This window comes from Gobius niger, assembly GCF_951799975.1.
Source record: "Gobius niger genome assembly, chromosome: 2".
Lineage (NCBI taxonomy): Eukaryota > Metazoa > Chordata > Actinopteri > Gobiiformes > Gobiidae > Gobius > Gobius niger.
Genome location: NC_136853.1, coordinates 8523191 through 8550567, shown reverse-complemented (window position 1 = coordinate 8550567; position 27377 = coordinate 8523191). Strand labels below are relative to the sequence as shown.

General features: G+C 40.9%; 1 protein-coding gene across 2 annotated transcripts in view; it reads right to left on the bottom strand.

Moving 5' to 3' along the window:
- LOC306982942 (protein PHTF2) overlaps positions 1-27377 on the bottom strand; it is a 99652-nt gene that overhangs the window by 22944 nt on the left and 49331 nt on the right. For both annotated transcript variants that reach the window (XM_079582593.1, XM_079582594.1), the window contains exons 4-7: positions 14706-14762; positions 7658-7727; positions 6164-6322; positions 4564-4729 (exon numbers count right to left, since the gene is read on the bottom strand). In XM_079582593.1, coding sequence (XP_079438719.1) covers positions 4564-4729; positions 6164-6322; positions 7658-7727; positions 14706-14762 — 452 coding nt within the window. The remainder of the gene's footprint in view (positions 1-4563; positions 4730-6163; positions 6323-7657; positions 7728-14705; positions 14763-27377) is intronic.

Below are 27377 nucleotides of genomic sequence, written 5' to 3'. Positions count from 1 at the left end.
TGTCTTTTATTTTGGCTGTGTCCTGCCCTCCATAGATACAGACGGCATCTCTGGAATCGCCCATATATGGTCATGTGTGAAAACAGTTAAGGGGGAAAACAATCTGGAGAAAAATCTAAACTTTCTTTAATTATTCAAAAACTACTTTAACAAATGCTGAATTATGAATATAGTTTTCTACTAAATAAAGATACAAACACATGGAGAGGAGCAAAGTGGTTCAACAGCCCATAAATACACAAGTAACAGAGAATGCTAACTTGATTTTAGCATCGGGCTAATGCTAAACGTTAGCTAGCATTAGCTACAACTGCTGTTTTTTCACTTCTACTGAACAATCTGCTGTGAGAAAATATCCATATGGGCCCGATTTACACTTGACTTCGTTTATGTGATAAATATGTTCATATTCCACCAGAAAATGGCTAAAAACAGTGGAAAATTGTGTTTCTCTAAAGATTCTATTTTCCCCCTCGGCGAGGCCACGCCCCCTTCTATGATGAGATGCCATCTGTATCTATCTGAGACAATGACATCATCACAGTCTGGAACGTGAAGACAACCCATTATTCTGGAATTTGCTGCAAAAATCCCAGAATTCTTTGCGGTTTTGATGATACAATCCCGAATACAGCGCCCCCAGTGAGCTGCCCTTCGATGATGTCACCAGAAAACTATGAATAATGGCATTTTGGCTGGTTTGATCTCGTCTCTGGAGACTTTTGTACAGTTGTGTTTGAAAGCATTGGATTCATTGTACTAAAATATTAGACGTACTCTGTTTCCTCCACCATTATAAAATTAAACACCTCAATACAGAGAAAAGTGAAAATGTACAATCAAAATCAGGGCATATTAAAATGGTTTGTGTACCACTATTTTTTAGAGTGAGTTGAATTTTTTTTATTTTTTTTACACCAATTATTAGTCCAAGTAAGTAGTAGTAATAAACAAGCTAATCTAGCATACAATAAGCAGCTGTAGTAGATGTCCCTAATTGTTGAATTTACCTTATTATACCACACTCCACTGTCCAAAACTGACATAAATGTATTTTCCAGAATGTAATGTATCTATGGGTCCATTCTCAAAATAATAAAACTTACAGGTGGAGACACAGTGAAGCAAACCAAACAGAGCAGCCCACTACTCTCTACAAGCTCTGAAACATTTATCACAGAGTTTGGTTTTACGAGAAAATACAAATAAAAAAAAGTCTGTGATAAATATGCTTCTTTAGTTTGTAAGTCAAAGAAGCTGGATTTCAAAACAATCAACCAAAAGACATAACACCCAGAACGATCTGTTATATGATGCACTGTGTATTTTTCTCATCAATCTTGAGCCTAAATGATTCACCGCATTTGAAATTTTGAAGGCTCAAAACAAAATATTACAATGTCATGGGTCTTGTATATAAAACCTGCCGGATTTTTAGCCCTACGAAACATCTCGGGGCAGATTAGGTTATAAGAGTCATTCACTTTGTAATACAAGTGCTGTAATCCGTCAGAAATACTCTCCGTGTCCAGTTCTTTCAGAAAAAAACGCCCACAAATTCAATAATGCAAATTTTCAATTAAATGTAATACGCCGATCACTGGTCAATAATGTAATAAAATACAGTATTTTCTGGACAATAAGTCACACTTTTTTTCATAGTTTGGCAGGGGTTGCGTCGTATACTTTCTTTTTTTAAATTCAAATATATAATTTCACATGCCGCTAGAGGGCGCTGCAGGCTAATCGAGCAGCAGAAAGAAAGTTTGCCGTGAGCGAGAAGCGGAAGTTACTCTTAAAGAAAACAAAACAAAGCTAATCACGGGCTAAAAGCTCGATTGGCACATTTAGAGGAACGAGTTCACAAAAGAGAGCTTAAAAAAACGTGCTGCCGGGAGAGGCTTGTCGACGGTGCAGTTACGCCTCCGTGTCCAGGTCGTTGCCCTGGAGATTGTTCAGAAGTGACACGAGGATGAAGATTTCAATGGGTTTAGTGATTTGGAGTGAGATGGAGAGTTTGGTTTGTTCTTTATGCCATAGTTATCTGGACTGTTTATTGACTGTTACGGCCCCAGGCCTCCAGGCTCCCTCCTTTTTGCATATTTGTTTGTGAGGCCTAAACCTGTATCTTTCCCACCATGTAAACTTGCTGCTGTGGTCCTGGGCTGCGATTGGTGGAATGCATTGGGAGTCCTGGCTGTTGGTTGGTTCTCTGGCTTTGCTGCCGCCTGATTGGGGGAGCAGTTCTATACCTGGGGAGAACACATTAAAGCCACCTGTGCCAGCCACTCCTATAAAAGGAGTCCATCTTGGCTCATTCGGGGCTACTGGCCTTGGTGGCCAGTACGCCATGTTGTTTGTGTCTCTTTTTGGACTGTTCACTACTATGTGACGTGGGATCAAGAGACACTTGTGTCTGTTTTGGTTAACCTATTTTAAATATGTAAATAGCTTTTGTTTGGTTAGTTTGTTACCGTTTTGTGAACATTACCTTTTACATCCCTTTTATTAAATTACAACTTTATTTAACCTTTTTACACCTTGTTTTTTGTTACTTCCCTTACCCTAGCGGAGCTGGGTCGTAACAGTGACGTTAACATAAAAGACACCTGTTTTGTTAGTTGTTTATGCTCCATGTAGCTAACCATCAAAGTGTTACGTTAGCATACCGTACGCCAATTTAGCCTGATGTTTTTTCTTCTTCAATACGCATATTTTGCTGGTGCGTCTTACACTCCAGAGCCACTTATAGTCCAGAAAATACGTTACTTACATATTGTTAAAAACTTTTTTCTGGATGGAAATACTTCACCAGAAGAGTTTATGATTGCATCCCCAAGTGTTTTAGCCTTGAAGCTAAAGGCTAACGTTAATTTGGCGCTAGCAAATGTTAAAATAGCGCCACCACCATCTGAACCAATATTGATAAAACACTTGATTTGGTTTGACATTTAGGTCATCTTCTATCTACTTAAATCATATTTTATTTTTAATGAATGTTAAAATGTGGACAGGAAGTAATCTTCACCCTACACTGGCAAACAGGAAGTTAGCCAAAAAACTCCCGTGCACAGAGCCTATAACAGTGACTGTGTTAGCATTGTGCAGTCACTCAATTAATAATCAAGGGATTCAAAAATATTAAAAACATTGTTATCCCGGGTTTATGAATTGAAACCCCGTTTATAGGAACCGATAATGTGATAACGGGTCATATCGAAACATTTTTTGGACAATTCTAAATGTAGAAAGCCGATTAAAAAGTTGTGTGCATTGTGATCATTATTGGTGATGTCATTGGAGAGTAAATCCAGCATCACCAGGTTACACATGAGCAACATTTATGCCAAATTTAGTCAATATCATAACACATTTTTCATTGAAGTCTGTAGGGTAGGGATGGGCGATACCACATTTTTTGGAACTGATACGATACCTATACTTTTGGGGTCTTTTTTGTCGATACCGATACTGATACCGATACTGGTCATTTCATATGGATGAATGTATTTCAATCAATATACATTTCTAAAACTGGTTCTTTTATATACGATACCAATACTTTTGGGGTCTTTTTTGTCGATACCGATACTGATACAGATACTGGTCATTTCATATGGGTGAATGTATTTCAATCAATATACATTTCTAAAACTGGCTGTTTTGTATAATTAGTTGGTCAATTAAAATTATATACTTTAACTGGTTAATTAAACAATGTTAATGTGAAATTAAATACATAAACAACATTTAAAATTAATACTTAAATGACAAACAGAACCTAAACCAGAATGATATGCCTGGCTTAGTTCAATCCTTTGCTGTTGTGAACTGTTTTGGCTCAAAGCAAAGAAATAAATCATCCTTTTGTGTTGATAATTGCTGCCCCGCCTTCCTTTTACATATGCAAATTAGTATCGACACTTTTTGCCCGAAATCGATACTTAAAAAGTAGCCGTTTGGTATCGATATATATCGATACTTTGGTATCGATCCGCCCATCCCTACAGTAGGGGGCACAGTGAGAGTGTCAGCTGTGCAAATAAGACTAAATTGTTCAGAAGAAATGATTGAAATTTACATTTTTCACGATAACTGCCAATTGCCAAAAAATGCCAATTTATTTCTGACATTGTAATTGTAATTATCATATATATCATATTACTGTTTAAACAATATTGGGATTTATTTCGTTATTTGTATGAGACGTAACGATGCACTCAAGCCCCGATTCAATTTTCAACTATTCATGTTTTTTTTTTTTTTTTTTTTTTTACATTGATTCACATTTTAAATCCATTTTAAAACGATTTCCGATGAATAGTTAAATCCCTAGTTTTCCGCTTATTAAAATTAAAATTGGCCAACAAAAATATTACCTTATTGGCCGGGTCATACATTATGTTATCAGTTCCTACGCCTCTTTGCACTTGTGTCACAAAATGAACAAAAATTGACCATAATCTGCTCCACTATTGTAGCATTTTATCCAAAGATGCCGAGTCCTCATCCCATACACAGTTCTTTCTCCTCCTCACTTATCCCCCCCCCTCCCGCTCTTACCTGCGCCTCTTGCCCCCGCTGCTGGACACTGGTTTGGGGGTCCGGGTGGAGACGATCTGACAGTGCACGGTGCCCAGGAGCAGCATGAGCCAGATGGCCCCGAACACCTCCGTGGCCGGGATCCCATGGGGCTGAGGGATGTACAGGTACAGGACCGCCGCGGCCACTGGACAGGAGGAAACGGACTCATCACAAATATAGACATGTTTGGTATCCACGTGTAGCAAGGAAGGCGATCAAGATGATCTAGATCTAGGATCCATATACAGTCTTTACCTTCCTGGGAGAGAGCCCTGGCAAAAGCACAGGCTAAAGACGGGGAATTATACATATCTCTTAACCCTAACCTGAACCAAGAACATTTTCTCCAGTTTGGCTTTACCCAAATCTAAATGGTTCTTCAATAAAGGGCAACAAAAACTGGACCAAAACGAAAATAAAAATATGTAACCAAAAAGTGACCAGAAAGTGACCAAAAGGGGGTCAAAAAAGGACCAAAAAGGGACAAAAAAAGAAAAAAAAGGGACAAAAAAAGGATAAAAAAAGGACCAAAAAGGGACAAAAAATTTATCAAAAAGGGACAAAAAAGGGATCATAAAAGGACCAAAAAGGGACCCGAGTGTCGGGTCTGACTTTACGGGGCAGCCTGTGCTTATTCCGCTCTGTGTCTGAGTCTCATGCCTTGGCTGATGTTCCCTGGTTTTGCCAGGGTCTGTCAGCTTTTATCTGACAGATAAATGAAAAAAAGCGGCATCAAACAGATTTGACAACGGGGCTAGCTGCTAGCATGAAATAAAGCAAGTCTACGATGAGCTCGTAGTAGACTTGTATTTTTTCATGCTGCTGTCAAAGCTGTCAAACGCAAACCAGGTACAGTTAGCAGCTAGCAGAGATGAGACTCGGACAAATTACGGAGGAAGCATAGGCCGTCCCCGTAAAGTGAGACCCGGCGAGAGCGAGGCGGCCGGGGAAGAGCGTGAGGAGAAGGCCGGGGAAGAGCACGAGTCGGCCGCTGTTACTCTCTTCGTTCATCAGGAGGTAAACGCAGCACAGATTGGCACTGATACACGTTATAAATACAGCCTTTTCTCATTGTTTAACCGCTCACATGACGGCTGTGTGTTTGGTTCGATGGACAAGTTTAAGTGCACGCTATGGCCTACGTGTTTTACTGTAATGATTACCGTGCATGTGTACATCACAATGATTATGTTAGCCTACCCATCACATGGCTCATTGTGAGTGAAAAAAACACATTAGCGACAGAACGGCCGTAGTAGACACAATTATTCATGAAATGTGCATGCGGGTCGTGCATTAACATTGTCGAACGCCACACAAAATGGCGGCGCGGCGCAGAGGATCATGGGAACGGAAAACCATCTACGCTGTAACCTTTCAGATTTGAGTAAAGCTGAACTCGGTTAAGGGGGGATTGATATTGAATATTCCCTCTTCGCCTTAATACATGTGATTCTTGCATGAGTTCAGCTCTTAACATCTCAGACTGCTCTTATTATCAGACAATAACTTCACCTTAGTTAATCTGTTAGCCATAGATCAGATCAAAACACGTGAGACATGGTGACAGTGCACGCACCCTGCAGCAGATACAGGCCCAGGAGAAGCAGGAAGATGCCCCTGGAGGTGACCTGGATCCACCATTTAAAAAAGAAGGGGAAGAACACCACTCGGACGATGCCTTTCCGGGTCAGGGAGGTCCAGGGGCTCTCGGGTTTGGCCTTCGCAAACGCCGAACCTGGTCACACACACAAGCGACGTGAGAAAACGCATTTACAGACCGACAGATGTGAGAGGAACAGGTTCATGCAAGGTCAACTTCATTCATTTGTTTTTCCTCTTCATTTTAATCCTCATTTCCCCCCATCACTTCAGTTCTCTTTCTTTCAGTGGGTTAAAGTTCCGATCAGAATAGTTGATCTTTACCAGGACTCACAGAGGCTGGTTTTAGGCCCTTGGACCAGCGTCAGTGTATTATGACAAATACAGCTGTTGGATTATATACTGTGAACCACAGGGGGGCAGCGCTGAATGATTTTAATGTATTTTAATATGTCTGTAACTAGGAAATGGTGATTGGATTGATGCAGAATGAAATGTTGTGATTGGTGAAGTGTTGTGTGGTTGACTTTGTGATTGACTGTGAGAATAATGCATTGTTATTTATTCCTCTGTAACCAGGGACTACTGATGGAAACTAGCTATTTATCTATAATCTGGTGCAGTATCTCTGTCTCTGTGAGCTTAATGTCTCTGTACATTGTCCCTTTACTGTAATAAAGAGTAAAGTTAAAGTAAGTAAAGCTTAAACAGATAAAAGTTTGTTTCCATAAAGTAGATTCTAAAGTGTTTCGACAGACGCTTTGTGATTCCATCCCAGACTTATTTTAGTCACGTGGCTGTCCCCCAGAGGTACTCTGAATGTCGGGGAAACTCGAGGGCCACATAAAACCAAATATTTTTAAAAGTAGAATATTGTGTTTTGTTCTAACCTGTTACCTACCGAGTTAGTTAACCCTAATCAGGATATGATTAGGCTTTCAAATGAGGTATCACACTGGCATATAGGCTGTAAGCTCTCTAGTCATTTGCATGTAAATAACTGTTAACCCTAACCCTAAGGTGGCAGTGAAGTGGCTAATGTGGGGCAATCTCAGCAAACTTATGTTGTTTGACTATACATGACTTCCTTCACTCATCATTTTCTTTAATGTTTTTAAATAAAAAAAATATGAAAATTGAAAATTGAAACGCAATATCTGTCAGAAAAATCGCAATCAGGTTTTTTGTCAAAATTGTGCAGCCCTGCAGGTAAGAACTTTGCATTTGTGTACAGATTGTGCAAAACAAATAAAGCTGAGCCTTTGTGTTCTGAGGCAAAAACCTTATTTGTCCACATGTCACATGTTTGTCTCTTTGTGTGTTTGGTAAACAGAGCATCTCCAACAGTCTTACTTAAATAACTGCTTAAACACAACCCAGTCCATGAGTGGACTCTCTAATCTGACAATTAGACATTAACAAACTAAAACAGAATAAAGAATAATGAACCTTTGAGTGCAGGGATCCTTACCTCGAACCAGGTCCACATCGATGAGGTCTGGCTTCACGTGGCCGGTCTTCTTTGGCTTATTCCTTAAGCCCTGCAGGGGGCGACAGAGGCACACAGTCAAAACCACACACATTCACTGTAAAGAGAGGGTACATCAAGCTAGTTCTAACGGCACGGGGTTACACAGGCAGAAACAAGTCAAATGTTTATGCTTTTGACGTTATTTTGAATGCCCAAATACTACATTTTAATGCCACAAAAGCAGAAAAAAAAATTCGCAGCACAAATCTGGTAAGATTTGTAAACATTTCATCAAACAGACGGAAGCAAATCGAACAAAACAGGCAAAACCTTTAAAGGTGCACGATGCAACTTTTTATGTATGAAAAAGTCGATATTGGTGCGTATTTGTCCAAGCAGCTGAATGGTTGGTTAACTAAGAACCTTTAGTTTCCAACCGAGTAACCCCACGATGCCACTTTTTTAGGAATCCTGGTGGGTTTTCAGATTGAAATGTATGTGTAACCATCAATGTTAATTTCTTAGACTAAAATATTTAGTCTTAATTTTAGTCGAAGTGATATTTTTGCACTAAAATTGGACTAAAACTAAATTAAGCGTTTTTCATGAGACTAAAACTATGACTAAAATGTCCAGATGTTTTAGTCGACTAAAATAAGACTAAACAAGAATGAAAAGAAGAGACTAGAATCATCCAAACTTCTATTGAAGGTCTGAAAAAGCCTCCTCATATCATGTAAGTCAGGGATAGGCAAGTTTTCTTAACGGAGGGCCAATTTTTTTCATTGTAAAAAGACCGAGGGCCGAAGCCACCAGTTTTAGGCCAAAGTAAAGCGCTACACTGGAAAAAAAAACTGGTTCTTTATGTGGAATTTATATGGAGGATAAATAAAGGTTCTTTATGTTGATTTTGAGTCTGTTTGGACTAATCTAAGATAAAGAACAATAAATAAACAAATGCTAATGCCAATGGAACAAGCATAAAACTCACTTTGAAATCAGAAAAAATGATTTTTTACTGTTAAAAAGGTCTGTTTCTCACTTGAAATCATACAATATGATCTGAGTTAAGAGAATAATGACGTGTTCCATTGGTGATAAGATGTTTTCTCTGATCTAAGACCAGACCAAATCTACTCAAACTTTAGATTGAATCTCTTAATTCAAGTAGGTTTCTGTCATTACTTCTATAATTTTTTTTATTTTTTTTCCAGTGCACTTTGTACAAATGCCAGAGCTGTACATGATATGGCCTAATTGGGTGTATTGACAGTATTTCTCTCATTTAACCTTAAAAATGTTAAAGTACTCTCTGATTTGTGTCATAATGTTTTTCTCAAAATCACCTTGAGGACCAGAGGTGCTGTGCTGGAGGGCCAGATTTGACGTTGCCTACCCCGATGTAAGTCCTCTGCTAAAGGAGCAGCTCTGAGCTTTGTTCATGTGGAGCAGCTCCATGAAGCAGAGGACCTGATATGATCATAATCAATATTATAAATGCAAAGTCGACTAAATTGACTTGCAATTTTAGTCGACTAAAACTAGACTAAAATTGAAAAGATTTGTTTGACTAAATCTCAACTAAAATTAAATTACATTTTAGTCAAAAGACTAAGACTAAAACTAAATTAAAAAATGTTACAAAATGAACACTGGTAACCATGGAGACGGCAGCAACCAAAAACCTAAACTGGTCATGGAGTGTTTTAAGGGCCACCGGGCTGGAAAGTAAAGGCGCTAAGCTAACCACGAGGTCACTGAAAGGTCAAATACGCACTAATATTAACTTTGTAGTGCTCCTTTAAAATGTCAGCCGAAAGCGCACCTGAATATGCTCTAACCATCACTTTGGTATTTTTGATGAACCTGTACAGTAGAGATTGTTGAGCAATGTCAAAATTTTCCAATACATTTAGATCTAATGCCAGTTTGAATATAATCTAAAGCTTTAAGCGGAAACCCTGTGACCCTGTATAAAGTTCTCGCACTGCCTGGTTGGAAATTTAATTCAACACACATCTAGCATGTTTTACCAATATTATCAAATATCATATTGAACAAGATCTATGTCAATGTCGTTATCAGATGCTTCTAGTGCATTTCATAAACACACAGATAGTGCGAGAGAAAATGTCTTACTTCGTTGTGCTGATAGTGAAGACACTGAACTGTGCCCTAGTTTTTTATTCATGTCCACACCCTCCTGCATAATTAAGGCTAAAATTATCATTGTGGGGACCTCTGCATTGATATAAAGACAGTAATGAGATGCTGGGTTGGTTAAGGATAAAAATCATCCTGACCTGCATGAACTAAAAGTATGTTTTTGACACGGCAACGACGTTATAACACGATCCTCTCGTACTTGAACGCTAAGTGCTTCCTCCCCTCCTCTCCAATGAGCATGTGCGAGTGACAGAGGGCCATTATGGGACAATACAAGCTGAACAGAGGGCCTGAGCCTCTGCGTGTTGCTCAGCGAAAACCTGAAGCTGAGCAGGAAGGGCATCTGCCAAATCAACATTATTTTGTGGCACCAACAGGAAATTATGGCCAAAAACACCTACTTCACAATTGTTCCAACTTTATTGAACAGCCTAATTAGCCAAATTCACCCGCTGATACCAAAATATTTACCTACAGGTAGTTATGGTCCGTGTTATCAGCCAAGTGTGTGATAGTGTGGCTTAATAGCGGCTCTTATCTCGAAGAGCAAAAGCCAACAGGCCCCGCGTGTGAAAGTGGAGAGATATTTCGGACAGCAACAATGCTGTATGTGTGACTAAAAGCAATGGATCGATATTGGCCCTGGCGGCTCCACTCGCTCTGCTCTACATTTTTTAGACTGGGATACTCTACGTTCAGCTCCAGGAACACATCGCTGTGTCACTGGGCGATGGTTAACTGGAACAGACATAGCGTTGTTTTTATATGCAAGAAAATGAAAACGCCCGTCTATTACTGACTGTAAGTGATACAGACATAATCGCGTCATACAAGGGGGCGTGACCTCGCCGTGGGGGAGGACGCATGCTTTGGGAAACACCATTTTTCACTCTTTTTAGCCATTTTCTGGCGGAATATAAACGCATTTATCACATACAAATAAAGTCAAGTCTAAATTGTGTCCATATTGATATTCTTTTTACAGCAGATTGTTCAGTAGAAGCGAAAAAAACAGCAGTCGCAGCTAGCGTTAGCATGTAGCATGATGCTAACATGGAATATTTTTCATTTTCATTTATTAATTTATTTGAATGGGACAGTGTATATTAATGAACAGACAACGAGTGCTGCAAAAATATGCCGGATTTAGCTCAAGGCTAATTTCCATCCGCAGTCCCATATTATGTTAGCGTAGATACAAACGGCATCTCTGGAATCGCCCATATATGGTCATGTTTGAAAACAGTTAAGGGGAAAACAATTGAGAAAAATCTAAACTTTCTCTCATTATTTAAAAACTACTTTAACAAATGCTGAATTATGAATATAGTTTCTACTAAATAAAGATACAAAGACATGGAGAGGAGCATAGTGGTTCAACAGCCCATAAATACATAAATAACGGAGAATGCTAACATGATGCTACATGTTAGCACCATGCTGATGCTAACGCTAGCTAGCGCTTGCTATGACTGCCGGTTTTTCACTTCTACTGAACAATTTGCTGTGAGAAAATATCCATATGGACCCGATTTACACTTGACTTTATTTGTATGTGATAAATAAGTTTATATTCCACCAGAAAATGGTAAAAAGAGTGAAAAATTGTGTTTCCCAAAAGATTCCATTTTCCCCCTTGGCGAAGCCACGCCCCCTTCTATGACGAGATGCCGTCTGTATCTATTGTCCATTTTTTAAGTATTAGTGGTCTTGAAGTTTGATTCTCCTCTCCATGTCTCTGTATCTTTATTGGGTAGAAAACTATATTCATGATTCAGCATTTCTTAAAGTAGTTTTGGAGTAATTATAGACAGTTTACATTTTTCTCTTAGTTTTCCCCCTCAGCTGCTTCAAACATGACCATATATGGGCGATTCCAGAGACGCCGTCTACACAATTTGAACGCGAGTCCAGTCCTGACCTCCCCACACTACGAGACCTGACTCTGTGTTGGGCATAAAAGTCGTGTAGTGTGTGCTGACCTTTTGCTGTCCTCTGGCGGAAAATAAACTTATTTATCACATACAAATATGATTTGATGTTGAAAACGGTATTTTATCACTGATTAGCGCTAATCATTTAACCTCTTACCCCCCGCCTTAACAGAGCACATTTTCTCCATTTCAGCTTTAGCCTTTACCCAAATGTAAAAGGTTCTGGACTGGAGTTTACAGCCTATAGGCCAGAGTGTAATACCTCATTTGAAAGCTAAGAGCGACAAAACAGATCGTGACATTTTTTGTTTCGTTGTCACCGCGTTTTGTCACATTGTTGTCGTGTTTTTTTGTACGTTTTTTTCCCTTGTGTTTCTGTCTCTTTTTTCTTTGCCACTTTTTAAGTTGTGTTTTTGTCGCTTTTTTATTGTGTTTTTGTTGCTGTCCCAGCATGTTTTTGTTCCTTTATTTGTTGCTCTTTTCTGACTTTTTCTTGCTTTTTCATCACTTTTGAATTGTCTCTTTTGTCGCTTGTTTATTGTGTTTTTGTTTTGCTTCTTCTGGGTCACTTTTTTAGTTGTATTTTCAACGTTTTCGTCGCTGTTTTTTTGGGTAAAGCCGAACTGGAGAAAATGTGCTCGGTTCAGGTGGGAGTTAAGAGGTTAAGAGTTCTCAAAAACTAAACAGTAGATAAAAAAAAAAAAAAATCACAATCAGAAATGTGAGGAATTCCAAAGCATTACATACATTTTCTTCCCACTGTACATATCTCTAGTGGTGGTTCAAGTAGAGTTATGAAATCTGCTAATGTAAGTTTATAACTCTGTTTAGGTGTCCTACATTCTCCTGCACGTGGCACCTGCTTCTGAACGGGCTCCTCTGCGAAGTGAAGCAAACTGCAGCTGAGTTTGTGTTCGGCCTCAAGGCTAAATTTAATCTCGTTCCACTTCCCAAAACGGTTCAGCTTCACACCACTGTTCCAGCCACAAGTGCGACCGCTCTGTCTGCCCCGTTTAGTCACCGATGTCCCTCTAAACGTGATTCTGGCAGAGGATTAAGCAGTTCATACGCCTGTCCTCTCTGAAATTGCTCATGCAATCTCCGTCACAATAAATGATGCACTTGTTAACTCGCTGCTGAAACCAAGACTGAGTAATGTAAGATAAATAGAAGAGTTTCCCTCTCTTCGCCTGTCATCTGTCTTCCATCGTGCTGTTTGGCTCACAGAGAAAAGGCTTGACACTTTGCAAACTTCTCTGTTGACTCGTCCAAGGAGGCACAGCTCTGCGTGCGGACTTTGGACCTATCACGGAGCGTGGTCTCACGTCTCTGGTTACGGGGAGGGGCCTCCAAGCGCATTAACCTTTGCACGACATCATTCAGACGTATATTAGGTGTTTGCGAACTTTTGAAAATGTTTGGAATCAGTCTGAGTCGTTACTTAAAGCCAAACTGCGGAACATTCCAGATTATATGTTGCTACGTCACAACTATAACCCGGATGATTAAAAAGAGGCGGATATTGCTGTAATCAATAGGGCCTGACCGATATATCGGGCCGATATTAAAAACTTTTGGAATGTACTGGTTGGACAAGCTGTGTCCTGAATAAATCAGCCCTGTACGTTTGTAAAGCTCTACTTTCGGGTCCGCAGATGTGCGAGAAACTACAAAAAACTCTTTAATACCACAATCAATATTTCTGAAACTCAACAGAGAGTTACTGAACATACTTATTTTATCAGGCTCATTAGCCAGAAATGCTGAATCTACTGCTATAAAAGTAATATTTACCAAAATCGGTGCTTCCGGGTTAGCGGAGAAAAATGCTAACGGCGCAGCAGCTATGCTAACCCCGGAAGTAGCGACTTTAGTAAATATTACTTTAGCAGTAGGTGCAGAATTTTTGACTAATGAGTCTGAGAAATACATAGGTTCAATAACTTGCTAGAATAATTTTAACCATTTTGCATTTAAAAGAACTTATATTTGAGCAGCTTCAGCTTCGTGGTTGTATAAGCTACGCGGTGGCGGAGTGATCTGCTAGAAAATAGTCCCTCAAAATGCGATCATTCATGTGATGCAAGGTCAGTTATATTCCAGAAATGATTCTATCAACACAGACATTTATATGGTTAGTCTGGTGTTATAAGTGATTTGCCTCAGGTGCTCTGTGAAGCGGGTCACACTGTTTTTAATGCAGGCTAGCTGATACCATAGAAATGCGCTAGCCTTGCACTAGCCTGCAAGAAATACAAAAAAAAATATCTCCAGGAATCAGCAACACTCTGGATAACTAGGAAATGAGGCCCTATGTCAAAAATCCTGAAATATCCCTTTAAATGCATCACACTAACATGTGCCGTCCTGTGTAAGGTGGTAAATCTGATCCTATGACAGGTTTGAATCCTTGTGTAATTATGAGTTAGCTGAATGGATAATATCTAGGGAGGGGGGGTTTCAGGGGGTGCACAGCAACACCACTGCTCTACCAGGGTAGATAAGGACATGCCTGTCAGTAAATACATGACTGGAAGTTCTCTAGAAGCTGGTGGTGCTGAGACACGCCGGATTACGTGGGGAAAGTAAAAACTGCAGGCCAGCACTCGTCCACACGGCGCCGCGGGTCAGGAGGCTCTATGGCCCGAGTGAGCAGACGTGCACGGAGGAAAGAGCCCCCACACTTTGATGCGTACTCACCAGAGAAATAAACTTTTGAGAGGAGAGAAGTGGATCAAACAAGAAGGGGATGACATGAAGAGAGATGAGAAACCGAAGTCAGGAGGCAGAGAGGAGAAGGTTAAAACAAAAGAAACTAAACACTGGAAAGAAAGAAAAGATTAAGACCGGGGGGAGATGTACAGACAAAGGCAAAGAAACGGAATGGCAAAGCAAAAATTTAAAAACAAAGAGAATTCAGCGTTGTGGTGTGTCGGGGCCTTCCTTACCTTTATCTCTCGCTGCTCCACTGACTTCTCCCAGATCTGCTGGTCGTAGGCGCCAATCTGAAAGAAGAAACACAGCAAATGGGTCGGGGAAATAAAGGAACATTCCATTGAGTTCCTGCCAGACGCAGAAACACATGCAGCATAGATTTCTGAACGTCGTCATTAATGTGGTGAAACCTGCTGAGTTTATGTCATGCTTGTGTCACCTTGTACTGTGTAATTACTAGGGGTGTAACGGTTCACGGGGATGTATTGAACCGTTCGGTTCGGCCTGTTCGGTTCGGTCCACTTGCGTACCGTTTCGGTGTATTATTTTCATTAAATAATGTAAATTTATTATTAGCGTCATATTAAGTGCCGCGGAACAAAGTTCCTACGCGAGTTTCCGCACGGACGCTATTGAGTGACGTACATTGAAGCTGCATGAGTAGCCGAGAGAAACTACAGGCGCTGGCTTTAAGTATTTGATTAAAAGTCTTGAGCCTCGCTACAATATCCCGTCACGTCCGCACTTCAGCCAAAAAGTTACACCAGCGCTCAGAGCCGGTTCTTCCTATACGCGTTGTTGTTACGGGGACAGGCTCTTCCAGCGCGCACTCACTCTCCGCCTACTTCGCCACATATAACACCAAAACGGAGTAGTCTGGTGAAGTGAATGAGCAGGAGAGACCGACCGCCTTCCCCTTGTCTCTTCCAAAGCGCGAGTGCTTCTCCGCTCGTATCCCGCTCGGCCGTCTGTCTCCCGGTGCTCGCTTCGCCTCATGCGCGGCTCCTCCGCGGCTGCATCATGTCACCTGTGTCCCGGGCGCAGCTCTCATGTTTTCTCTGCGCAGACTCTGGGCCTCACTCTCATTTAAACCCTCTTCTTACTGTGTCTGGTGAGTCTAGAGTATCAGGACAGTAGTTTGGCGAGTAGACGAGAGTAAAAAGCCGTTCACTGTGGCCTTTTTGTTGAGTTGAATCCACATGGTTCTCATGAGTTTACAGTAACTCTCATTATAAGAGTGCAATTTATTTAAAATATCACCCAAATGGGTCACTTTTATTTATTTTATGCAAGAATTCTATTGTGTATTGGCAGCTTTTCAAAAGAAAAATTTTGTTAGTTCTTATTTATTTGTACCGAAAATTAACCGAACCGAGCCCTCCAAAACCGTGAACCGAACCGAATACAATTTTAGCGTACCGTTACACCCCTAGTAATTACCATTGCGAGATAGTTCTAATTCCTTGGAAGAGGTTGTTGTCTTCTTTGTCCACAACTGAGGCATTGTTTTTCACATGTTAGTTCAGGTCGGTGTGTGGCCAAGCAGCTGGGGGTTTGTAGTGAGCGCGTTAAGCATAAACATAACATAAAGTACCTTCACCTTATTGACCTTATTTTGCTTCTAATCATTACAAACTCAATGTGCTTTACCAAGTTGTCTTTTGTCTGTGAAGGCCAATACATGCTAGCGAACACTTTCAGCGGTTTTCTTTCCGTTACCAGGATGCTATCACATGTACAGGCGTCTTCGTCGCTACACGCTTTGGTAATCAATTCACTTTCTTGTTGTAGAGCACATGTGTCAAGGTCAAGGCCCGCGGGCTGCATGTGATTTAATGTGTCCTAAAAACAACCAATGGGCGCTGGCTGCTCTGCTTTATGACCACGAAACTGGGGGCCGCCATTGCTCCGCCATTGCTGTAGTACCTCCATATCGCCGCTAGTGCCCCATTGACTTTAGACACCTTAAAAACAACTTTAACGCATGGTTTCTATTTTTTAAACACTTTCTACGGCTAGATATTCCTCCTGGGATAACGCTGGGTCAGTCACAATTTAAGAAACCAGGCTGGTTTTCGTAAGAAGAATTTTAGAATTCTCGTACTTAATGAGGGTCGGACTGTTAGCATTGGAGCAGCGCGAGCTACACGTCACGCAAGGGCCGAGTCTACAGTGAAGATCCCGCCCTTATGCCCTTTTTAGGAACATGCTTCGTCAGAGCTGGGGAAGGGGAGTCTGTAAATCCGCCATGACTTCCCCCACGTCCGTGGTCATTATGGTAAATGGGGAGGAGTGAGGAGAAGCTGTCCATTATTTTTTACAGTCTATGAAAACAACAGAAAGCAACACATGTTTTGAGCAGATTTTTGTTCTTTGTTTTTCCCCCCAAGCTGCAGCTGGTTATAAACGACAGGTGCTGTTTGTTGTCACTGCCTTGTTGAGCTCTTCTCTTTGTCTCAGAACTCTAGTTTCTTATTCAGTCCTGGTTTAGTCCGAGTTACAACCGGTTTAGTAAGTCCTGGTTTAGCCCTGGCTCAGGTCTGCTCAATCTATTTTATTTTGTTTTCAACACATTTATGACAGAACTTTATTATACTACTACCCAAACAAACACAACAATGCTTCCCATTCGCACACAACATCTTCCAATTGCAATTTTGAGATTTTACTTTTGTAAATGTGGTAATGAGGTAAATCAACGCGACACCTCCATCATGGACAACACCTCCCACCCACTGCACGGGACTGAAGAGGAGCTGAGCAGCTCTTTCAGTGGAAGACTGAGACACCTTCAGTGCAAGAAGGAGCAGGTCCTTCATCCCCACTGCTGTCAGACTGTACAATAAGACTGAAGTAACATGTGCAATAACCCCTTTGCAAAACTACGTGCAATAATCCCTGTATCAGTGTCACTTTATCAACCACCTGCTGTAAACCTGCACTGCTAATACTGACTTTTATTATAGTCTGTTTATTTTACATAAGATAAGATAAGATGGTACTTTATTGATCTCACAGATGGAGAAATTGCATTCGATGAGAGAGCATCCGGCAGCAGCACCCATTCAGTGCGCACCACTCTTTTTTCTTTCCTTTGTGAAAGATCGTTGTGTCGCGGCCGCCATCTTCACTGTTTTGGTCACAGGAGGAGCACTGGTTGATGGGAAATCTGTAGACGATGACCACGGCGGTGGAGCTCTTGCGCTTGGCCACGATGTTCTTGGCCACACAGGTGTAGTTGGCCGTGTCGGACAGACGCGCCTGCTTGATGATCAGGTTGTGGTCCACGGTGATGTAGAAGTTCCTGTCCTCGGCCGGGTCGATGATCTCGTTGTCCTTCAGCCACTCCACCCGCATGACCTTATGCTGTTTATTAAAGTCTTTGGTAGTCATTGTATATATAACTAGGGCCCGGCCGATATTAGCATATTTTCAATATCGGCTATCGGCCAAAATACAACACAAATTCCTAGGCCTCAGGGGAGAGGAGAAACATCGCAGTAAAATTGTTTGTATGTACACCTATTTTACATATTTTATGTTATAGATACAGATGGCTAGATATGGATATTTTATCACAGCAGAAGTAGAAGTGAAAAAACGGCAGTCGTAGCTAGCGCTAGTTAGCGCTAGCATTAGCATGATGCTCAGGTGTTGCATCATGCTAGCATTCTCCGTTATTTATGTATTTATGGGCTGTTGCTTTGCTCCTCTCCATGTCTTTGTATCTTTATTTAGTAGAAAACTATATTCATAATTCAGCATTTGTTAAAGTAGTTTTAAACAATAAGAGAAAGTTTAGATTTTTCTCCAAATTGTTTTCCCCCTTAACTGTTTTCAAACATGACCATATATGGGCGATTCCAGAGATGCCGTCTGTATCTATAAACTTTTGTGTATAATTTCGGAACCATAAGAGACAGAGATTTGCCATTTTTTGTTTTAGAATCTATAGATTTTTGTCTTTCAAACCAGCTTCCTTTGAAGAACCTGCTAAACATGAATATTCAGCGCCACCTGCTGTAACAGTTCAACACTGACATATTTAGAAGCTTCAAACACAGAATTATAGATGAGACATTTCTAAAATTTTGCCAAAAATATCCGTGTTGCATCAGACAATCAAAATACCCGATAATCGTTTAGTTTAGTTTAAATGAAAGGACAATGTACAGGTACACTAGAAACATAGCTGCACCAGATTTAGCACTATGAAAAACCCGGTCGACCGATATTTCTATATATTTCTATTATTGAAACCTTTACTATAATAATAAATGTTTAACTTTAGGCCATTTAAGAGATAAAAAACAACAACATCAAATTAAATTACTTAAAATATCAGCCTTTATATCGGTATCGGACCCCGAAAATCCATATCGGTTCGGGCCCTATAAGAAACCTCTATTTACTATTGAATTGTTTGCACATTTCCTGTGTATCCTGAATGTGTCTGAGAGCTGATTGTAACAAGTGCATCTCCATTGTGAGATCAAAAAAGCTTATCTTATTTTATCTTATCTTGTTTACTAATGTTGCACTGCCGAGTCACTAAGTTCAGCTCGAGTGCAGCTGCGGCCCTTGTTTACCCGGCCTGTCACACAGATGAAGGTGGAGACGAGGGAAACGCATGCGGTGCCACCTGTCACTGTCACAGGACCAACAGGGCTGCATGTGTGCATGTGCCACCAGGCCACACCGGGCCACAGCAGGCCACACCAGGCCACAGCAGACCGGAATGTTTAAACAGGAGACAGAGCGGGATGACACAGAATTCAGGAGTAGATACAAGAAACATGAAAAAGACAACATTTATTTATGCCACTGGTGCCTTAAAGGGATATTTCAGGATTTTTGACATAGGGCCTCATTTCCTAGTTATCCAGAGTGTTGCTGATTTCTGGAGATATTTCTTTTGTAAAAAAAAAAAAAAAAGCAGTTCTTGTATTTGAAGAGTTTCGTGGCGCTAGGCTAGTGCAAGGCTAGCGCATGTCTATGGTAACTACTCAAACATAAGAACTGCATGAAATACAAAAAAAATATCTCCAGAAACCAGCAACACTCTGGATAACTAGGAAATGAGGCCCTATGTCAAAAATCCTGAAATATCCCTTTTATTCCAGGTCTCCCTCAAAAAATAAATTTTCTCTCAAGTGACAATAAATAAAACATCTCACCTCACTTGTTTCCCTGTGTTAAAGCATCAGCTCTCATCTTAAAGCCACAAACCGATACTGAGGTTTGAATTGTTGCCAAGGAGAGAAGATAACCTGTTTGACAAAGTAAGTCTATGTGTGATGCAGAATCAGAGGAGTTCCAAGAAGCGATCCTACAGGCTCTGCACGGAAGGTTTTAGTCGAACTTCCTGATCTGTCCACATTTAACAAAGCAAAATAGCAAAATAAAAATAGTAAGAATTATCGTTTCAGGGCTAAAACACCGATAAACACAGATGTCTCCTCTGGTGAAGTATTTACATCCTGAGAAAACATACTTGTACTGTTCAAATGTTTATTTATTTCAACATGACGGGGTAGCTCTCCCGAGGAATAAAAACACAGAGTGTAAACAGTCGTCAGGAAGTTATAATATTCCGTGCACAAAGCCACACAGAAACCCAGCCCAAGTTTGAACCCATCCCGGACATTCTTGCTTGTATGTGAAAGCGCTAACGGTGCTTTGATTTTTATGTGACATACTGTATATTTAAAGTGATATTTCAGGATTTTTGACATAGGGCCTCATTTCCTAGTTATCCAGAGTGTTGCTGATTTCTGGAGATATTTTTTTTGTAATTCAAGCAGTTCTTATGTTTGGAGAGTTTTGTGACGCTAGGCTAGTGCAAGGCTAGCGCATTTCTATGGTATCAGCTAGCCTGCATTAAAAACAGTGTGACCCGCTCCACAGAGCACCTGAGGCAAATCACTTATAACACCAGACTAACCATATAAATGTCTGTGTCCATAGAATATTTTTTTGAATATAACTGACCTTGCATCACATGAATGATCGCATTTTGAGGGACTATTTTCTAGCAGATCACTCCGCCGCTGCATAGCTTATACAACCACGAAGCTGATGCTGCTCAAATACAAGGTCTTTTAAATGCAAAATGGTTAACATTATTCTATCCACTCAGACATTTATATGGTTAGTCTGGCGTTATAAGTGATTTGCCTCAGGTGCTCTGTGGAGCGGGTCACACTGTTTTTAATGCAGGCTAGCTGAAACCATAAAAATACGCTAGCCTTGCACTAGCCTAGCGCCACAAAACTCTTCAAATATAAGAACTGCATGAATTACAAAAAAAATATCTCCAGAAATCAGCAACACTCTGGATAACTAGGAAATGAGGCCCTATGTCAAAAATCTTGAAATATCCCTTTAAGCAGAAAAGTCCCACTAAGATTAGGAATGTCATTTCCAGGGGAGTCCTGACCCCATAGGAAAACTTATTGTGCATTATTGATAATTGTTTTTGTGGAGCAGAGGGAGAACATGTAAACTCCACAGACAGAGAGGTTCTGCGTGCTAACACTGCAGCACCGAGCAGGATGACAAAGCTCAGTAAAATCTCAAAATAAAAGCACATACACAAACAAAATGTTCCACAAAATTTCAACAGACGGTCTGAAATGGCTGTATTGATGTTAGTGTGTCTTTGGTGGCTGCACTCTGGGTCAGCCTGCGCCTGCAGTCAGTGGAAACTCTAAATGTTTAATGGAGATTCATGAAATAATAATATCCAGGATAAACAGGAAGGAGGGGCCGAGGTCAGAGCGAGCGCAGGACGAGGAGAAGACGACACTCGAGGACACGGTGGCACGACCTGGTTAAACATTTCCATTGTGCTCAACCAACAGACACTTGCACCTGTTTAAGGCAGCAGACTGAGATTGTAGCTTCATGACACCAGTCAAATCTGGATTTATTCAATGCTTTACAGTCATCAGTTAATGCCAATGTAACACAGGGCAGACTTGCTGTTGGCCAGTGCAGGGTAACGACCACTTCCTGTTTATCATAATTTTGTTAACATCAAATTAACCTTTAGCTTCAGGGCTATAACGGTCTCTCATTTATAAAGTCTCCTCCGGTGAAGTATTAAACATTCTGAGTAAAGCTAATAGCGATTATCCAACAGCTGCTTGTTTTCAGCCACATATACCGTTTAAATCAGGGGTGCAAACAAACAATTCTCTTGGCCTGACAGCGAGTGACCTACTTTTGCGCTGAGTGTGGTTAATATGAACTCTCTCCCATTCATTCTCAATGGTAAATATGGATGCAGTACACTGTTTGGCCACCATCGTCAGATTGGGGGCGCTGTTTCACTCCTTTCGCTAAGTTAAGGAAACACTGTTGTGGTGTTTATCACAAAGCGTTGTAGCATCAAATTTCCCACTTTTCAAACTTTAATTGCAAAGGTTGTTGACCTCAACAAAAGGACTTTCAAAATGGTTTCAAAATGATCTAATGTGGCATTTTCTTTGAGTTAAAGGAACAGGCCACCATTTTTACAGGCTGAGATTAGTTCATGCTGAGCTTAGACGAGTTGATACGTACCTGTCTGGTCTAAGCTCAGGTAAGAACATATCTCAGTATGGAAAAACGGTGGCCTGTTCCTTTAACAAATGAATGAGGTAAAGTCACTATAGGTCCTGTAGATGCAGGTGGTGTCGTTTACATTTTGCACTATATTGCTACAATTGTTGATTTTGTTCTTCTAAAACTAGGCTTTTGCCAGAGTTAACATTTCTTTTAATATAGCATGTTATTTGATAGATAGAATCAAATGCAAATGTTTACAGAAAACTACAATAAAGTAACTATTATTATTTGCAGTTATATGTGTTTCAGGCGTGACATCGCCGTCTTTGGCCCACGACCCACAGGCACTTTTTCATTTTGGCCCTCGGAGACAAAAAGCTGGGCACCCCTGGTTTAAATACTTATTTATTTCAACGGAACATGGCTAACTCTTCATAGGAATGATTCACAGACAAGTTAGCATCATATTGGTTTACAACAGAGCCATGCTTTTATCACACTCCTTAACGATTTATTTATCTTTCTATAGAATTTTGGGGAAGTTTATCCAACAGAAAGAAGAAAAGCCACTGTAAAATATCGCCATAAAAGCACAGTCAACATCGAAACCTCTCAATGCCCGAGTGAAGCGTAAAACAATTCACTACTTATTACATCATTCGATTAATGCGCCGTGTCTTGAATTCCAGTGCAGTTTGTTCCCACAGTCAAGCTTTGAGCCAGAGATCGGCCACGGAGTCTTGGAGCGCGCCGCGAGTGATTTGCCAGTCAAATGCGAGGCGCAGAGCGAATGTGAAAGGGGAAGCACGGGCCGACGAGGAGGCTGCTGCACGGGTCACCATGGCGACGCAGCCCGGAGGAGAGGCATTACGTCGTCGAAACGACCGCCGTTGCATAACTGTACAACCTCTGCAGCGGAGAGAGGGAGGGAGAGACGAGCGGCGGCGTCAGCCTGGGGGGCCGTCAGAGCATCATCAGCAGAGTGTTAGAGAGGGAACATGTCCTTTACAGCAGCTGCATGAGAGCTTTTACTGTTTTGAATGTTTTGCACGTTAATCCAATATTGATGAGACTGTAAGGAAAGGAAAATACTAGAAACGGACTGTACAGGCATGAACATGATTTGGAATAGTATTAGTTTTGGTTTAGCTTCAGCATTTCATCAGGCAATGAAAGATTTATTTTGTGTCATTCTTCTAACGAACCACTCACTCTCACACACACACACACACGTTTTACGTCTCATTTACAGTTGTGCTCAAAAGTTGATATACATTTTTTATTTTTTGACTATTTTTTCAAAGAATATGAAAGATAAAACAAACTTAAAGGGGCTAGATGCAAGTTAGCCATTTTATACTCACTACTGCCACCTCAGGTCCTAACTGCAGGCGTAACTGCCCTTTCTATATCAAGCTTGTGCATGACGGCAATTCGGACCCAAGTAAAACTTTTTGAGTGACAGTGCAGGATTTTAGAGGCAGTTGTGGTGAACAGGTCTGAGCTCATTCTACACATTAGGACATGGCTGGAACATGTAGGGGGAGGAAAATACTTAATTTCAACATTTTTAAACTCTGTATAGTCCCTTTAAATGAAGCCATTTATGGTGAAACAACAGAGTTTGCTATTTTTAAACCATAATGAAAAAAGAAAGTACCAAAATGACCCTGATCAAAAGTTTATATACCCCAGTTTTTATTACTGTTTATTGTCCCCTGTAACATCGATGACAGCTCATGTACATTCGTTGTCCCACACTCTTGTTGTACATGTTTTTAGTGGTAGGGGAAACTTACACACGGGTAGAACATGCAAACTCCACACAGAAAGGCCCTGTCCAGGTGGGAATCGAACCTGGGACCTTCTAGCTGTGAATCACGAGCACTAACCACTGTGCCACCGTGACATTGATATTGAGGTCAGGAGACTGAGATGGCCACGAACTGGACCTTCCCGTATTCTGCTGGAGCCAGTGGCGCCAGTGAAACACCTCCATATGTCACAGTAGGTGATGCACTTTTCTGTTGTCAATGATGCCATTGATGAAACAAGTGTTTCGCGACCTGCGGACAGGGCGGAGTCACGGAAATATAATTTAATCACAAAAAAAACCGCATTGCCTCGGCTCGTCGTCGTACGCGTGTCTCATTCAATGGCCGCTGAGTGCTCTGCTTTTTGGCCACAACACTAGGGGCCACTAGGGGCCGCCATTGCTCCGCCATTGCTCCGCCATTGCTGTAGTACCTCCATATCGCCGCTGGTCCCTCATTGAAAAGCATTGGACTTTAGACACGTTAAAAACAACTTTAAAGCCTGGTCCCAATTTTTTTGGAACTATCTAGAGCTAGATATTCCGAGAAAGTGTGTGACACCGCCACGTTTATTAGAGAAGATAAAAATGACAAGAATGTTTTTATGACGTCTCCATTAAACGCCTCTTTGCCTCTTGCAGATCAGTATCTTGTTGCTGCATGAAGCTGCAATGTAATAACTGAGAACCATGATGTTAGAAGTTTATAAGCAGCTCTGTTGCATGAAAAATAAAACCAATGCTTTATATAAAATATTAAAACTGCAAATCGAATTGCAATATCAGAAAAATCACAAGTCGTTTTGTTTAGTCAAAATCGTGCAGCTCTAGCGATGAAGATCCGAGGAGAAAGGAGACAAGCGGACATAACATACTCGTCAGTGGAAGAGGAAACCAACACAGACACGGGGAGAACATGCAAAGTCCACACAGAAAGGCCCCGTCCAGGTGGGAATCGAACCTGGGACCTTCTAGCTGTCCCGTTTAGATGGATGGGAAGGATCAGAGCAAAGGGATTGAAAGAGAAAAGGTAACTCATTTTATGCGAAGAGCAAGATCCCAGAGACATGGCGTTCACAACACAAATGAATGAAACATTATTCATTATTTGTGTTATACCATGGCCAGTGAGAATTCTAATGTTAACTCGCGTGCATTAAGGAAGGGATAATGCATATCGGGAAAATAAGTACAGACAGGGCGAACTGGAAGGTACTTATTTTCCCGATAATGACCAGCGTTCTATACATTGTCCCGCTTATTATACGGCCATTTACCGACTGAACACACACAACATAAACACTTTCATGAAGGCCGAAAAGTTTATTTAATGATTTCCGTGGCAAATAGTTCCCAAAGGTTTGCGCATCGCTTGGCAACGTTTGTTATGACTCCAGGCAGTGTGGCTAGGCTAGTAGCAGCAAGGCTAGCTACTTATTGCTAGCTACTTAGTTGAAGGTGCAGTTGGAGAGGAGGAACGGCGGATCGAGTGATTCCCCAACTTCTCTCGCAGTGACGGGGACAGAGATCGTGTCCTTGACTATGTAGTAGTTGTGATGTGAAAGAACTGTATTACAAGCACGAACTCCGTTGCCATTGGCAGCGGTCATTATTTTTCTCAGAGGTCCTCTATCAGAAAATAATGACCAGTAGAACGTTGGAAAATCCCATTCAAGTCAATGGAGCTTCTACTTGCATTGTGAAGAGCCGTATAAGTGTAGAAAAAGTAAGAAGTGAGTAGGTCATGGTGCTTTCTAATCAGCAGGTCTGTGGACTATTGCCTCATGTACAGCAGTATTGTTTGGAGTGAAGCTTAGAAACCATATTGTGTGTTTCATTGGACTGGAGTGGCTTGTTTTGGAGTCTTTATTTCATGAATTAGTAAAAGTAGAAAATGGATATTGTATCAAAAATCCAGAAATGTTTTGCCATAACACCCAGCTCTGAAAGTGAACAGGGCTGCACAAAAAGAGAAACAAAAGCAATCAGTTCAGTTGTGTCAAAACAAGGCGAACATAAAGAGTAAATCATGAACAAAATAAGGCTAGACTGACTTATTTATTGACTGTTTTTCCATAACTGGTCACGGTTTTTGTTTTAACACTAACGACCGCACTGTAATGATTGAAACAGTGGAGGTTAAGCTTCACACCTGCTCCGGCTCCAGTGATGGAAAATGTGGGCGTTGTTTTCGGGAGACACCTGTTTGTGTCCGTACGGCGGGCGTGTTCTCTCCGCTGTGAGTGAATGGAAACAAGCACTCACTGTTTGGACAAGGACTCTTAAGTAATGAGCTCTCACTGCGGCGGAATAAAGGGACAATTCAAAAACAGACTTGTTGCGTGTGCCGAGTTTGAGCCGCGCTGTTGCTGCCGTCAATATTTATTTGCGGTGATTTTTTGGCCCGTCACAAAAAAATAGCATATTTGAAACACAGCTATAAGACTATGTAATTACAGGAAGTAAATTAGTTAAATTAAGATTGACATTTTGATATCAAACCCACCACACGTTTCCACCAGAAAACGTATAAAGTATACTTTAAAGGGGGGTATTATGCAAAATGGACTTTTTCAAGCTTTAAATGTTATTATGTCATTCCCTCATTAAAAACATGCATGAAGTGTTGCCTTGGCACATTCACGTATTTTTGAGTAATCTGTAAAAACTCTGATGGCAGCCATTTTAGGGATAGGTTTGCCTGAGTCCTCCTAGGAACGCCCCCCCTCCTGGAGACGCCTCCGACCTTTGTCACCAGCCGAGTAACCAACCACTGCTCCTCAGCAGAACCCCCTCCCCACTGATGCCACAGACAGCGTGTGGAGGGGGCGTGTCTGAAAGGGTCAGAGGTTCTTAAAGAGACAGAGGCCTATTTCAAGACATTCACTACAGCCATTTTGAGAGAGCAATTTTATACAAGGCAGTTATTTTAATTTACTGCATTTACAGACCAACAGAAGGTTTCGTCATCATTGTAGTGTGTTATAGACTGGTGCTATGTGATTGAAAAAAGCATAATACCCCCTCTTTAAACTTTTAAACAAGGAACTTTTCAGACCAACCAGATGCATTTTCTTACCACAGAAACCTTAAAGTACAAGTAGGGTTGGGCGATATGGACCTAATATATTATGGACCTCTTCTCATGATTTTTGTTGGCATGTATCACAATATGACTCTGACTTTAATCGGCCTAAACCTGCTGCTCTTGTCATAGTGATATTCTTCTGTCAGAATCTTTCACAGTAAAACTCTCAGCTGCTTTGTGTGTGTGATCTGTCATAAAACAGACCCTCACGTCTATCGGATGAGTTATTTTTACCTGATATATATGTCTGTCGATAGAATAATTGTAACCATTTTGCATTTAAAATAACTTATATTTGAGCAGCATCAGCTTTGTGTTTGTATAAGCTACGCAGCGGCGGAGTGATCTGCTAGAAAATAGTCCCTCAAAATATGGTTAGTCTGGTGTTAAAAGTGATTTGCCTCAGGTGCTCTGTGGAGCGGGTCAGACTGTTTTTAATGCAGGCTACTAGCT